The sequence below is a fragment of the Asterias amurensis genome, chromosome 1, assembly GCF_032118995.1.
Source record: "Asterias amurensis chromosome 1, ASM3211899v1".
Taxonomy (NCBI): domain Eukaryota; kingdom Metazoa; phylum Echinodermata; class Asteroidea; order Forcipulatida; family Asteriidae; genus Asterias; species Asterias amurensis.
The window spans coordinates 22,914,656-22,931,227 of record NC_092648.1 but is presented as its reverse complement, the minus strand read 5'-3'; the positions used below and the strand labels follow the sequence as shown (position 1 = coordinate 22,931,227).

At 38.4% G+C, this 16,572-nt stretch overlaps 1 protein-coding gene across 4 annotated transcripts in view; it reads right to left on the bottom strand.

Moving 5' to 3' along the window:
• Positions 1-16,572, bottom strand: part of LOC139954236 (apoptosis-stimulating of p53 protein 1-like) — a 56,159-nt gene that overhangs the window by 14,673 nt on the left and 24,914 nt on the right. For 3 of the 4 annotated variants that reach the window (XM_071953958.1, XM_071953965.1, XM_071953971.1), the window contains one exon: positions 3,136-3,279. In XM_071953958.1, coding sequence (XP_071810059.1) covers positions 3,136-3,279 — 144 coding nt within the window. Of the gene's footprint in view, positions 1-3,135; positions 3,280-15,321; positions 15,637-16,572 lie in introns of those variants that run through there. The other variant, XM_071953979.1, reaches the window with a different exon arrangement.

The window sequence follows — 16,572 nt, the reverse complement described above, 5'->3', positions numbered from 1 at the left end:
GCCAGTGCAAATAAAAATTTCCTTCATAAGAGGCGTCTTTGGATAAGAAAAACTGTAATGCCCTTCATGAATGAAGTACATGAATTACATGTAGGCCAGCATACATACACATGTACTGTAAAAGAGGTGATTGGCGGTAAAGGCTATCTGCTTTTTTAAAAGGTTCTTAGCATGTAATGTGCAATATTAACTGAAAGATTAAGCCTTTTAAATTCATAGACCTTTACTCAGATTATTTGACATACACTGTAAAGTTATTTTTTTCTTCAAATTTCCCACATGAATATCACACTGTGCATAGTCGACCATCTTAACAGGCAATAATAATTGTTTTTTTAACGCAAAACTATGCATAATGCGTAGCTTTTGCGTGCATCACTTTGGAGTTTTGGTCAAACTACTTGCATGATTGGTCGTTGAACCAATTTGTTGCATTGACAAATTAAAACGCTTGACACAGCTTAAAGCCAAAACCCAAGTTGCCTATAAAAATGGTGTACAGTATACTGGGAATGTACAATGTATACTGGGAATTATCTATTGCTGTTGCATGTAGTTTGAGGCATTAATAACAGACCATATTTCAGGATCAAGTTTTCCATTTCAATAAGAAGTTGTAATGTCAATTGATGTTCGTATTTTCTTCCCATGACCGTATTTTCACAACACAGCCCCATACAAAATAATCGTGTCTTCAAAACAACACAACCCCAGGGCAGTTTTTTTTTTTCTGCTTGCGAAAAACAAAATCTGTTAAAACCCAGCTTAGAAAAGCAGGGTACATGTACATTTGAGGATGGAGGAAGGACATTTCCATGATGTGAGTGAGCACATACCCGTGGGGATACATGTACATTCACAAAAAAGTTCTCAGCTCTTTATGAGTGACAACTGAGGTCAGCACAACACACAAGAATGTAATCTTGAAGACCTTGAGAGGATCACAGGAACATGAAATCCCAAGTTGTCAGATTATTACAGTTTATACACCTCATACAAGGTCAACACTGCAAGACATAACACAGACATTAAACAGAACCAGGAGCCTCTTTGTTGTGTAAATTTACACATTCACAATGTTGTATTTTCTTTAAAACCACTAGTGCTGTCACAATAACATATGCTGGAATGTATGAACTTGAAGTATAATCAAAGGATTGTTTACACTGGCTTGAGAAATGCCATTGTGCTCACTTTACTACAAAGGAGCCAAGGACAAAACAAAATAAAACAAGCAAATGCCAATTCCAAAATATCCTTGAGTGGCGTACTGATATATTGAGCAACCATATAAAAACCAAAACCCTCAAAAAAACAAAAAACAATGACAACAACAACAAAAACCAAACAGTAACAACAATAACAGCATCAACAACAACAAACAAACCCAAGTAACACACAAAACAAAAAAATAATGTTAGTCATAAGTTGAGTATCCTTATATTCCTTATTTGTACAAAACAGTATAATTGTAACCACGATTAACCCTACATGTACATGTACCACACAAGCCCGACAAAATCCAACAGCATGTTTTGTTTGATTGTGTTAGACCATCATTTTACATGGAATCATGGAGGTAAATTTCTACCTCCATGATGGGATCAGCACACACACTGTCATCATCAGAGTGTTTTGGTGCTGAGTTTACCAAATGGTGTTGGATTTTGTAAGATTGAACATAGAGCAAGGAATTGAGGAAGAATCCTAGTAAATCACTCAAAAGGACTTAATAACCTAGAGCTGCAATGTAGATCAGCCTACATCAGATGGTAATGTTATCATCTCCAATATATAAAAACCATTTTCCAACAATTGAAATCAATCAACCACTCCAATTTGATTATTTTTTGGAAGGATTTATTAATGCTTAGGGCCTAACCTTCAAACGAAACACTATACAACTGGCTTTCAAGACAAACCGCTTCATGTTACACATTCGGAAATGCAACCCCATCTAAACTGATGGGGTGGAAAAACACACAAACTATCAGCCTTGAGACGGTTGTGTTTTTATGGTACACGCACACTATGGACAATAGACAGCTGCATGTAGACTGTACACCATTTTTGTTTCAATTTGCAATGAAAGCATCCAACACAACAGCCCAGTCCAACACAACAGCCCAGCCCAACAGCCACACTGGTCCCAGTCATCAACAACGCAGCCCCTCAACACAAGGCCCTCAACACCATGCAGAGTTCACTGGGGCATTGTAAATTCTGAAACAAGGCCAGTCGAGTCTGGGTGATTTGTTCCCAGTGATTGGGATTGAGGGCTGCTATTTCCTGGTGCTTAATGAAAAAGAACATGCAGCCTGAAGCACTTAGCATACTAGGATGCACTTGTCGTTATTAGTTATTAGGTACTGTACGCCCGAGCCGTACAATACAATGGCAATATTACTCAAACAGAATTATAAAGGCCCAACCTTTGGAACTCACAGGCTAAACTAATTTATATAAGTTATGCTCGATGTGTGTTTGTGTTTCAATGTTCGTTGGATGACATCATGTAATTGGCATTCATAATATTTGATTAACTATTAAGTTGAATGACAGTTTGAGACTGTGGACATAACATACTTAACGTTTATTTAGTTGACTTAAGTGTCTGAGAAGGATATTCAATTTAAAACAAATTCCATTGGTTGTTTTGTTTTGCAAGACTGTAAAAACTAACAACACTCCTTAAGTAGTAGTAGCAGCAAAAGAATAAAATCTGAATGAAACAATGGGACATAAAAAAAAGTGCTGCCAATCTACCATTAGTATTGCCAAGATGGCTGCTTTCAATGAAATTCAACAATGGAGCCCCACTTAAAAACCTGTCATAGGGCTCCTACACCAGGGTCAACACATACCATCCAAGCCATTGCATGCTGTTTTTTAACCAACTGAGGACAAACATATGCCTGTCTACAATAGATGAAAATATCACTCTCAGGAAGACAAAGAATGAATTGAACCATCTGTGGTAGACAAGGCAGGCCATGGGTTCATGACTGGTCCATCAAGGATGATTGAAACCTCTCCAGTTCAAAATCAACCCATCCCACATAATGCACTTTTGAACACCTCTGTCTAAGCACTCCCCCCCCCCCCCCCGACTCCTCGCCCCGCCTTTTTTCTCACCTGCTGTTTCACTTCTTGTTGCTTCAGGAACTTGAGTCGCTGTTGCTTAGCAACCAGCGTCTGTTGCTGGGCCTCAATTTGATGCTGTTGCCTGGTAGCCATGTCCTGGAGCTCCGTCAGTGACAGGTCTACACCGGGTGGTATCTGGAGACATAGAGGGAGGTGAAACAGAAAACAAAACTTCTTAAGCATGTCAGTCACTTAACCTTTACCTCTGGAGGAGGTGGGGGTGTCTATGCAGCATATACATGTTCCCGCCCCTGCTGGGGTACGAGCCTTGAAACTGGGTTACCTTTCAATGGACCAATTATAGGAAGCTTGGACAAACATCCAGGCATAGTTTGTGGTAAATTTGACCACAGTATTTTTGAATGTACATACATGTGCATATGACGTCTGGCTAGGATTCTTACATGAAATCAGTTAGATTTCAATGCTTGGTTATAGATATAGGAATAAAAACTAGTACATGTAGATAAATTAGAAATTAAGTAGAATGAAGTTTACTAAACAAAATTGACCAATATCTAATGGTCTCCATTTGGGTATTATGTATTGGTTTAAAATTCCTTGTGATCCACTTTCAAATGATCTATTTTACTTTCATCATTAAATGCTTTACTGCGATGGTGTGGGGGGGGGGTGGTTGATGCATACAAACGAGGACAATAACATCTACTTTAAGAGGTTCCCGCTGCAAATTATACGATTCAAACTGCCTCTATTGTGGTCTATTGGTAAGATTTCTGCTCTAGAATTACAAATGTTGTGGGTTCAAATCCCATCCAAGTAATATAGATGAGGATTATGTTTCCACAGGACTCAGGAAAGTACTGAGTATTCAGTGCTTAATACATACCAGTGTATTGGTAAAAACACAAAAAATATTCCTAATCTCTGATGCCTATATTAAAAAAATATATATATATATATATATACAAAAACTACATATCCGCAGATTTATTCCAATCTCCAAGATAATTGCCCTGCAGAGTCACAGCCATTTATTTGTGTCTGCAAACATCAAGTGAACATCAATAGTCTCAAGTTCAAAGCTAAAAATCCAATTCCAACCCCATAGAATACAGGTTAATGGAGTTTGCTTTGTAGAGCGTATATATTACAATAATCCATACCACTGTCCCATTAAAAACATATGCTCTGTAGAAACAAATCAATATGAACCTCCAGCAATGAAAGGAATTATATGTTCATATACATGTAGAAGCCTAATAATATATATGGACCGATTTATATGCTGAGGTGTTTTATCTGTCGGGATAATTACAATGAATGGGTTAATCAAAGCAGTGCACTGTATTAATAATGGAGCTAGTTTACAGCCACAAAACTGTAAATTACTACTTTTTAAATTGCTTTTACACTAAGTTCTAGAAACAATTGTTCAGTTATTTTGGTCGCAACTTGAAGATTCACAAAGGTCATTTTAAGGTCACATGGTGAACAGTAAGCAATATCGACTCATTAGAAATATAGGGCTGATTAAATCACCCGTGTCAATACATATTGTTTTAGTAGAATGTTTTTAATTCTTTTATTTTCCTGATAATTAAAAGTTTAATACCTGCAGCACTCAAGCCTGAGGAAACCTGTAAACAAGAGTGACACTGGGCTTAATCCTTACTCTTCCATAATAAGTAAAAGGAAAGTGGGTGCTGAATGAAAAAGTGAACCGGTTCTCAGGCACAACCAATCTTAGAACAGGACCGGACCTCAAACCCACAATCACGCTGATCAGAAACATCAAAGAGTCGGGTGCTCCTAACCGCTCGGCCATGACACACCGTAAACTAACACACAAGTGAAGAGCATGGTAAAATTATGCTGAAAATACACTGTTTTGAAGTACATATTTTGAATTTTTTTTTCTTCATTTGTACACATATTTGCATTTATTTATGTCATTGCTTGTCATCGTACAGAAGTACATTCATGTATTGTTTCACTTCTGTGAAAGGAACGTACAATAAACCATAACATGAAAAAAAAATTATGTTAAATATTAATTGCAAATGTACTTCATAAATAATTGAAACCCTATACAGAGGCAACAGAGAATTACCCCCATGCCCCCTGCCATTGCCTCGGTGCCCCTTAAATTGTTCCAGTAAGTAAAGGAAAAGTTTCCTTGCCCTTCTACAAAGACAAAGTACATGTATCAGGCCTGACCACTTCACGTAAATTAACAGGTAGGCCTTTTTTTTAGTATGTAGTGTCTAAACCAATCTTCTTTCCATTTTTAATAGCAGGCTATCAATATTGTTTTGTCTAGTCCTCTAGTATTTTAAAGTGAGGATGGCGGAAACAACACCAAAATAATCCATCTTTATGTTGTTTTGATTCGTTCCTAAATGAACTGGTAGCGAAAAACTGGACATCGTAAATTTTGTTTACGTATATCGATGTAAAATGTACAAGTACTGTACATGCACATGTGCAATACAAAAAAAACTAATCTGTTTTTTTTTTATTATTAAAACGCCGTTAAAAATATTATTTTGTCTGGTAATCTAGCATTTTATGCGTTGTGGTGGTTCTAAAAAAGAACTGGTAGTGGAACAACCAGACATATCAAATATTGTTTACGGCCATCTGACAGCTATTAATCTTTTATTTTAAGAAACAACAAGACACCACTGAAAGCTTAATTAAGAGTTCCGAGCAGGATCCCGATGAAGACACGGATGTTGTTGACATGAACACGTACAGCTGCCAATAAAAAAAGTCAATAAATTTTCCCTTCAAAACAAATTCTACATGTAGTACCAGTAACAGCCTTTTGAGACTTAGTTGCATTGAAGATTTTGAGAAAAGTCATTGGAAAACAATGAAGGACAGTGTCATTATAATGTAGATTAAATTGTGAACTCCATTTAAAATGAATTGTAATCACCACTGTATACATGTACACAAGTGTATTTATGTGTGTACATGTACAATGTTAGATTATCAAAATAAAATTCCTTAATTCATAACTGATTTGATAAATATTGAATTAATTCTGAAGGATTACTGTATGTAAAGTACACGAGCCTCCATGCAGTTACTCCACAACATACAGAAACAGCAATGTGATGGTGAGTCTGTGTATAGACAAAGATGCCATTACACTGGTTCCCATGGTATCGTAATGTAATGTACTGTGAACAAAACTGTAAGGTACACCACATGTAGTGTACATACATGTTTTATGTACATGTACATAACATGTACATCGTACATCACCTAATACATGTAAACTCTATCACTAAGTCATCATATATATTGAAATTTTCTTGAAAATAACATGGTTCATCTTCAGATTGGTTCACTCCACAGTAACAGGCACAGAAATTATTGGTTATATGTAGTGGAAAATGTCAACATCATGATGGGGATATGACCGCTCACTGGTTCACTGTACAATCTCAATGTAGTTGCATTAGGGTCTTTGTAATCAAAAGTAAATTGGCGTGCTCATTTTCTTAAATAACTAATGATGTTTGTAAGTTGCTTGTTCAAATTGGCCAAGCAAAAGTCCCACTCACATCAAACAGTACACTGTGTACAGGCACTCTCGTGAGCTGCTGTCAGGCTGGGAAACAAGTGTTTTTTGAAACACATTGCAGTTATAGAACAAATGATCACACAAGAACAATGTAAACACATTCACAGCTCAAGAGGACACACTCATGGCAGCTCATTAATAAATTACAAAACTAATTTGCTAAATCCAAAAGATCAACAGTTCTTGAAATGTTAATGCCGGTATAATTGTAACAGTAAATATTGATACATGTAGCCAGCAAAATTAAGTGCAGAGGATAAATAGTTGAGATCCAGTGACGAACAAAATACTTGGGACAGTTCCTCAGGGGGTGCCACACCTTTTTCTTTAACGGCTATCAAGCCAGTTACACACACACACACATGGTGTTAGGTTTCCATGTAAAAGTTAAACGTATATCAGCTTCAGACCCAACCCGTGTTGAACGCTACATGTAGGTCCCCAACGGACTCACCAGGAAGTTACCACACACGGCAGATGTTGGAACCGAAGGCAGACGACAATAGACTACCTCCTCATCCACATCCCGCTCTGATCCCAAATCCTCTGCATCCAATCCCTGTGACACTAATCCCCAGCCGCCGTAGAAGCAAGCACTCGGCTGAAAACAATGCATCGCACGTACACACTTCGGCATTCACAAGACACAGTCATCCACCTTGAACCAGACTGCCACAAATGTGAAAAGACACCTAAAAACATTTGGTATTTGGGGGGGAAGCTCACTCATTTTTTCGGCATGTCCTGAGCCAGACAGGATCGATACAGGGTTTTGGGACGACCAGAATTGGTACAGGGAGATGAAATTTGATAGAACAAGAGGTCACAGGACGCCTGCTGGTGTGTACTGATTGAAAGCTGATGTGAGTGGAGAAAAACACCATATCGATGATTAGATTTCAAAATGTGACCGAGGTTCAAGACCCAAAAGTAAGTGGTGAGACAAGATGGATTTGTCTCTGAGGAGACGTGTAGGTGTGGGCTTTCTTCAAACGCTGGCCATATGAGTTACTTGAAGCATGGAGCTCCATGCTTGAAGGAGGGTAACATGTTACATGTAAATGAAATTCAATAAACTGCACATTGTTCTTGTTTTAAAAAAAAGAATAAGACTTTGATTGGTTCTACAAATCTGCTACCACTGTAAAGTTTGGAAGACCAAATTTTGGCAGTAGGAACCTAAATCACTACACTGATCTCACACAGCTGTCTATGCAACCATAGAGTGCAAGCCTCCAGAGATACGTGGTACAGCCAACTAATGTCAAGCACAATCATTTCTGGTACTTACTGCTTCATTATGTTTGCACCATCATTATTACGTGTGCATTGTACTCACCAATTCTCCTGAGAATTAACTGCACTTCAGTTCAGGTATCCTTGCCCTTGACAAATTGATGACTACAAAATTCAACGTGTTCACGAATTCACATTAAGTTGTCACACAACACAACATGTAGGCCCTCATTGTATACTATTTATTAATGTAATCATAAGTGCTGCTCCCGCGGAACTATCAGAATCCAAAGTGATGAAATTCGTCAAAGTTGTTTGCCAAAAGAATGAATGCACTTTTCAATGACCCTCCCCTTTAGTTGCATCACAACCGTATTTATGAAGTAATGGACTCAAATTGTGGCTTTTAGTTTCACAATGCTTTTAAAACCAACAGAAAACCTGCTTCTTGTGTATCTCTATTGATGAAATACTAGTGTTTTTGTTCTTTCATCCCTTGTTTCCGTTTCATGTCATTGACAGCAACGTGGTCAATGCACATGCCTTCACAAAAGACTGCCACAGTAGATATATTGATTAAAACAGGAAGCAAGATTGCTTTTCCCTGCAAAGTATTGCACAGGCGTCGTGAAGAAATAAGGCGTCGGCGCTAAAAAACGTCTTACGAGTCTATAAGTCAGTGAGTGGCCGTATATTATGACTCGGTAACTCAAGACGGCTCCAGAGCTTTTTGCGTCTGTCAGCGCCATGTAATCTTCATGCCAGCATCAATTTTTTCAAAGTTTCTGCTCGGTCTTTACTCGGAGTAAGAAAAATCCAAGAGTCCAATCCCAGCATGAATGAATAAAGGAATTTTTGTAATAGACTTTTAGGGCAAAATCCAATGAGAGATCAGATGGAGTAATGCATGGCTATCCTATGGGGATTATTTAACCTCAATTTTACTTTGAACTGAAATTCTCATATAAAGTTACATACATTGTTGGATTTTGTCTTTAAAAAATAATAATAATAATAATTTTCTACAAAGGACTCCTTTTTAAAAATAAAGAAAAATACCAAATCGATGTTAATATTGCAACAGTCTCAGAGAAAAATCAATCAGCCAGGAAGTCTAAAACTTATTGAGCAAAATGATATTAAACACACATTACAAAGTTATGACTTTCGATTCTAGGTGCAGTACAAAACACCATCTTGGGAAAAATATCAGTAATACTGAGAATAAAGAATTTGATATCAAGGATTCAGGCCTTTATATATTTCGTTCTTGAAGGGGCACAGCAATTTTCCTCTGGTAAGGGGCCCTAAAACTTACATTTGTTTTGGAACTTTGCAAAGGGCACCGCAGCAAAAGCACATGTGGTTTATTTCGCAGCCTGATGGTTAATTCCTGCACATGTACACCTTGACACAAACAAAATATTGATCACTTAAAACTAGTTCGCAATGTCTCTGGGTATGTGTACTCGCTACGCACACCTGTACAAGATGTCCCGCTCAGATGCAATCAGATCAAGATGTCTCAGAAGATGCCAGACAGATTTCTTCTGCATCACTGAGTGTAGGTGCGAGTATTAAACACAACTCTAGAGGCTGAGGATTCATGCCACATGATCTATATACATTAGCATCTTCACACATTTAAGCCCTTTTCACACTACAGGTATTTTACCGGGAAATTCCCGGGAAATGTTAGTCGATCCGTTCACACTACAAAACATTTCCCGGGAAATAACATTTTCCCGGGAAATAATTTACCCAGTTAAGGGGTAGGGTTAAAGGAGTTAACCCCGGGGAAGCAGCTAGTGGGAACGAAAGCGGGTTTAACTTACCCCACCTTTTGCTTCTACTGTGTTGAGATGTCATTAATATCGAAAGGTCACAGACGTCAAAAATAGCGCGCCAAATAATTCGCGTGGTAACAATAGCCCTTTTTTGTTTTCTCCTTCTGAAAGTGTTTACGTTTAGGTACGAAAATAAAAGTGAATTACATCTGTAATTTACAAATAAATATATGAACTGAAAAAATTGACCACGTGAATGGAATAGGAATAGAATAAATAGTTGGCGTGAACAAGCTTCCTTCTCGTACACACGCCATGTGTGTATGGTATTTCTTAATGCATGTATACTTGGGCGTTGATGGACTTTTGTTGTCCAGAGTCAGATTTGAGTTCTTCGATCGACATTGCTGTCTACCACCTGACAGTAAATATTTTAGTTCAATCTGTTGCTCAATTTCTTACGATGGGTAGAAGTGACCGATGGAGTGATGATGAAATTTTGAAACTGGTTGCATTTTTGGCCGACGATGCAGTCCAAAAACAGCTAGATGGGCATATAGGACTACAAGAAACGGGAAAGTTTTCTGCCTGAAGCTGGATATTAACGGACCCCTGCCCATTGCAGATAAAAACTGAAAACCTTGGGAAAAAAGACTATAGGTCGGTATGATAATAGTTTTGTTTTTCAAGGCCTAAATATTTTCTATTGCATAAGTGTTCTCCTGCAGAAACATTTTTTTTTTTTTGAAGAAACATACATTTAAAAGTCTTTATGAAGCCATGAAAAAATGCTAGCCAATATAGGGCTAAAGCCTATTCCGTGTTCTTTCTTTGCACGATGGGAAAACAGCACTGTTGATGTTGGAAGGGAAGAATGCTTGTTTTTCTTTCTACTGCTATTGTCAGATTGTGCAAAATCGACTATGCGGTACTTTTTTCTATAAAACCTTTAACTATCTTGGCCCTAACATCGTGGACATTATTATGCAATCCTTCGAAAATGCCATTCAGAAAATTTCTAGGCCTTACCCCAGGGTTGATTCCCTTAACCCTGCCCCTGAGCAGGGTTAATTATTTCCTGGGAAAACGTCATTTCCCGGGAAATTCCCGGGAGTATTTTTGTAGTGTGAACAGATCAACCAAAAGTTCCCGGGAATTTCCCGGGAAATAACTATAGTGTGAACAGGTAAAAATTGAGATGAACGCCAACACAAAACCTCTGGGTAAAACACGGACACAAAAGTCCATTCAATTACAGTTCTCAAAAGAAAAAAAAGCTGTCGCAGATGGAAAGCTCCCTTTCGCTTTTTCTAATAGCAACTTGCTCCCACCAGTGGCCGCTCTTCATGGTAGACCAGATTGACCTTTGACCAATAAATACTTCCAGCAAGTGCCATGAAACCCGTCAATCGCACGACAAATTCCATCCGATTGTTATTCCGCATGTCTTTAAAACACTGTCACAGCAATCGTCTTCTCCTGACAAGACGCCAGCGACGTCTTCCCCGAACTGCAAGACTTCTTCTCCGCCGTAATCACACAATATATTGGTATAACAACATGCAAATACAAAATTAAAGTGCAGCCATTTTGGGTCGCATGTGGCAAGGATTTTGCAGGCGGCCGCGTGGCATTGTGGGAACGGACTTCCGTCCACAAACATTGTAACTTCCGCATGGGCTGACCTGTTTACCACATTTCCTGGGGCTTGATCGTAAGTGTGAAACGACTGTGCATATTCCTAGGAAATAGTACTCCTGGGAGTTACCAAATTGGGATAGTGAGAACGGTTGCTGGGGTGGCGGTGGGGTTAAAAACTCCCGGGATTTTCCCGTGAGTTTATTTCCCGGGAAATGGCTCTGTAGTGTGAAAAGGGCTATACATACATTGTATATGGGAATCAGAACCCATACAACTTACACCCATGCAACTTACACACAAGACAAGCTCTACACTGGCCAATTTCATAGACCTGCAAAGTATCCTGCTAATAATTGCTAAGCAAAGATTTCAACTGATTTGGGGTTAAACAAAACAAAATTGACTAGACCCCTGACCATTGGACCCTTGGATTGACATGCCCAGCGTCCTACCAACTGAGCATCTATAGTGGCAGTCTCCCTATTTTATCATGATTTTTGTATGAGGGTGCCAGAAACTTTTAATCAACATTTTTAGCTCTATGAAACTGAAACCTGGTACATGAAACAAGAAGCTAGGACAGGTTGATAAGCCCAGTACACATGTGTTATGCACCCCCCCCCCCAAAAAAAAAAAAAAAAAAAACCTATTCAGGTGCAATGATCCCTCTGGTACTGTAAATCAAACATCATCCATCTCTTACAATTCTTGGCACCTGTGCAGGTGGACGCTGTGTATACCTTTTGGCATCTTTCCTGCTACTTTTGTTGCACCTGACCCCTTAGTTCTGACCCTTAAAATTAACCCTATGGTTTCCACATGTACAACATATGCCAGACAACAGCAAGGGAATTATCTTGCTTTCATAATAAATCTCATTTTTCACTTCTTGAAAGATCATGACCTAAAGAGGGCAGTAACATAACTTACAAATTACTAGTACAACTTGTACAGTGCACTGTTAGGTTCCTTGTCTTTCCCACATGCTACAGTTAATGGATGTACATTAAGTTGTATTATGAATGCTAACAAAACTTGAACAATAACATCGCATGTACTGTACATTACCATTGAGTATACACTCTGTGTACATTGCATCAAAAAAGTATCCAAGAAGTACCAAACAACTTGGTTTCTTGCCAATTGTTTTCTAGGGTTTCTACGGGTATGCTCTTCCCTTATCAGTTTCCCAGTTGAAGGCCATATCAAGTTGTATTTATACAAAATATGTCTGGAATTTGGATAAACAACCCTGTTATGGATCCATCCTAAGGCAAGCATGATAGGAAACTTAAAAGAGTTTTTCAGCGTCATGAATTTAAAAGAATTTAAACAAAAATCACGAAGGGTGCATGCTCTACATGGAGCGTGTGATAGTCAAACTCTGCTCCAATCTGAACCAGCATTATTTATTTCCATGCATGTACATACCCACAGGGTTTAACTTGCCAGCAATCCACTAGCATTTCACTTGTCAAACAGTTTCACTAGTCCACAATTTACATTTAATATGGGTGTTATTCAACACTTAAATAGACACTTAGAGTGAAGTTTGGCTGGTCCTCGGGTGTTTTAACTATTATTTTGGCCAGTGGACCAGTGATAGGGAGAACACTGATGTACACATGTACACTGAAAGTTCAAAAAATTTAAATTTCAATATTATGTCGAGTCATGTACTTGTCAGGGTTTGGCCTCAATTTGTCAGTAACTAGCCAGGGGGACCAGTCAGCTTGCCGTGTTTTAAGGTTCCCTTTCACTGTGGGACTTGTAGTTTGAAGCAATATGAACATTATTTGATTACAGTTTTAAACTAGCCAGCTGGACTGGTTGAAAAGAATTTTGACAGGTCCTTCGCTGTTGTATTTCTGGCATTTGGCCACCAGATTACTGTCAAGGGAGAACACTGGTTGTTTATGGGGGAAAAACAGTAAAAATGGTGATTTAATTACTTTAATAAGCATCGTTTGTTTATACACAGATGTGTACATATCATTTTAATTTCCATTGTACACTTTTTAATGTGGAAAATATTTAACACATTTATTCTTCTTTTTTTATTCTTTTTTTCTCTTATAAAAATATTCAGTTTAATTATAGAACTGAAGCTGAAGTCACTGAACTGAGCAGCGCAAAACGAACCCCAAATTCACCCCATTACTGACATAATAATCCATTACTTCTCCTGTACTACCCAGGTGCTAACTTTCAATCCTCTTGCCCCTGTCATAAAATAAGCCGGATAATCACCCTGCACTAACCCGCTAATGGGGAACCCCATGGCCAGTACCCCCCATTATCATAATAAATCACGTCCCAACCCTGCAACCTTGGCAAATCATTTTCAGAGGGGAAAAAAATATGTCTTTAACGTAAACAAAAAAAAACACAGTGGTGTTGATCAGGTAAAAGTTTCAGCAGGGAACGAATGCATTCTGGAGTGTGATGAAGTATGAACTTCATCAGATTGGTTTTGTGTGAAAAAGTGACTGGCCAACATTGGTTACACTTTTTCTGTTGAATTGGTCATTACATGGTTAATCACTGCGCACTCGAGCAAAAGTAGTCAGCTCATTGGACGATACCTGTTCTTTATGCATAAAAATGTGCGAGGCATCTATTCATATGCATTGAGAGAAACAGGACGCTGGGTGAACATACAAACCAGGTAATTTTTCACTGTATAATTAACCTGGTAAGACTGCTGCCACCTTGTGTCCTCAAAAGTACCCCATTGCAGATTTGTAAAACACTTGCATGAACCATGGAGCTCCATGTATGAATAAGACACCCATGGTTAACCCACTGCTTCTTCTCAGAAACGCATCCCTCCTCAAGACCGATTATTTACACTATGGTGCTCCCACAACTTCAATGTAACACATAAAGTAAATCATTTTGCGGTTGACATTGATTGGCAAACAGAACTCTGGTATGTGACAACATTAATAGTTTGTTCCCACCACTGCTAGGGCAGAAGCACATACTCAACCTCACATTGTTTTTGCTGCAAATTCTTGAACGACTACTAACACGGAACAAAAGGTCAGGGAGTGAACTCTTTTTAGAGTGGGCCCTATTGTGGTTTTGTTTCTGGTTGTTTCATTGACTGATTGTGAGAACAAAAACCAATTCCTGGATTCAGAGTAAACTTGAGAGAAACCACGACAACACGTGGAACACAATTAACTCATTCTTCTGGAGCTAGTTTATGGTTTATTGACTTTTGGTTTCTTTTTCACTTCTTGTTTAAAAAGTATTTAAAACTCTGACTGCAATGTAGTCACTGGCCAGAGGGGCCAAGGTTTTGTTGTCACAGAGTAAATAATCACCAGTATTTAATGTTTACCTTTTTATACAAGTATATTTTTTTCAAGATAGCTTTTACTGAACAGAAAACTGATTGTTGGGTGTAAAACTCTTATCATGTAGGCCTAGGCGGTGAGTGAAATTCACTACCCGACTAGTCACGCTACCAATAGTTGAGACTACTATACTAGTCATCACTATTTTAAAAACCAAACATTGTTGATTTTCCCAAGCAAAAGATGGTTAAATTCGCACTAGTTGCACTTGTCGGCTAGGCATTTCTTTTTATATGACACTATTGTAAATATAAGCAAGCAAGCAAGCAGGCCTAATAAAAAATAATGTAACAAATGGTTACACTGCAGATTATATGTCAGGCTAGCTAACTTAATAGACTGAAAACTTTGGCGATAACTTTTCTTCACTTGATTCAAATGTGCTGTTCACAATGCTGATGGCACAAACATGGTGTGCACTCAAGTCAAATGCACGCAAATCATTAACTTGGTGAAATGATTTACGCTGTGCAGATAATTTAAAGTTCCAAAAAATCATGAATATATGAGCCAGAATAAAGAGAAACCAACATTACAACAAAATGTTTCCAACCAAAGACAACTTCTCTACCACACAAAGACAGCTTACCAGGAAGCCGGTACTCTCACAGAAGCCCCATAGAACAACTCTGGAATGTACTACCAAAAGTTGTTACCGCTTACAATCGTCTAGTATTCCATGTACAAAGTATGGTTAAATCCTTCAACCGACGCTCAAGTTTAAAAAGCCTCCACACACAATCGTTCACAAACTGAATACTGCTCGGCTGGATGTCATTTCATACTCACGCTTGTATTTATTATCTTTTATTACAGTCAACCAAAGAATGTGCCCTTATTCACTAAAGGTAGGATAAGCCATTATGACTTTTTACAATAGATGAGGTCATCTGCATTCATCACAGCACACACCAAACTCCTGGCGCTGTCTGGCCCAGATACAATAGTGCCACTCAATAAAAGTTATGGAAGTTAGCCGGCCCTGATTTGGGTGTCAACATATTTTGGAGAATGAGCAATGTACTATTATGATCATGCCAGTCACAACTTAGTCAAGGAAGTTGGCCATGACTTCAGTGTCACATTCCGAAGCAATTATATGGGCAATATCCAAAGTCTTCAGTTGGTTATTTATTAGCATAATAATCAGGAGAAACTAACAATTTTTTTCAATGGCTTTAAATATATTTGCACTTCCTCAAAGTACATTAGGTGTGTCCTCATGTACACATACATGTACATGTACATACATGGTGGGTGGATTTGGTGTCTGTGACAAAGTGTCAAAACTCAAGAAAGTTGCAGCATCATCATATGAACAACAAAATCTTTAGTTGATTATTTATTAGCATAATCTGGAGAAAACCAACAGTACCTTTCAACAGCTTCAACTGTATCTGTGTGACACATAGTTCCTAAAGTACAACGTGTGTGTCCTCCTGTATGCATGATGGGTGTCTGTGACAAAGTGTCAAACCGTAGAAAATTGCAGTATCATCAGTTTGAAAATACTGATTAACATAAAACTGTGCCCACATGCCAGTCTAGCCGGACTTTAAATTCACATGGAGTAAAAGTCTAACCATGAGATTGATTTGTTGCCCTGCACTATTTTACGCAACAAGTGCGTAAGTCCATGTAGCACTAGCCAAGTAACCGGGGATTAACATTCTTAGAGCCCCCCCACCCTGTTTCATTATGAATGATGAACAGGAATAAGTTCAGCCATGGTCCAGCATTGATCAGAATTGATCGGCCTACAATGGGGGAAAAAACCACAGGCTGACTGCAAGGTAGGTCAAACTGGAGAGCTTTACAACTGTCATAAAATGGAGACATG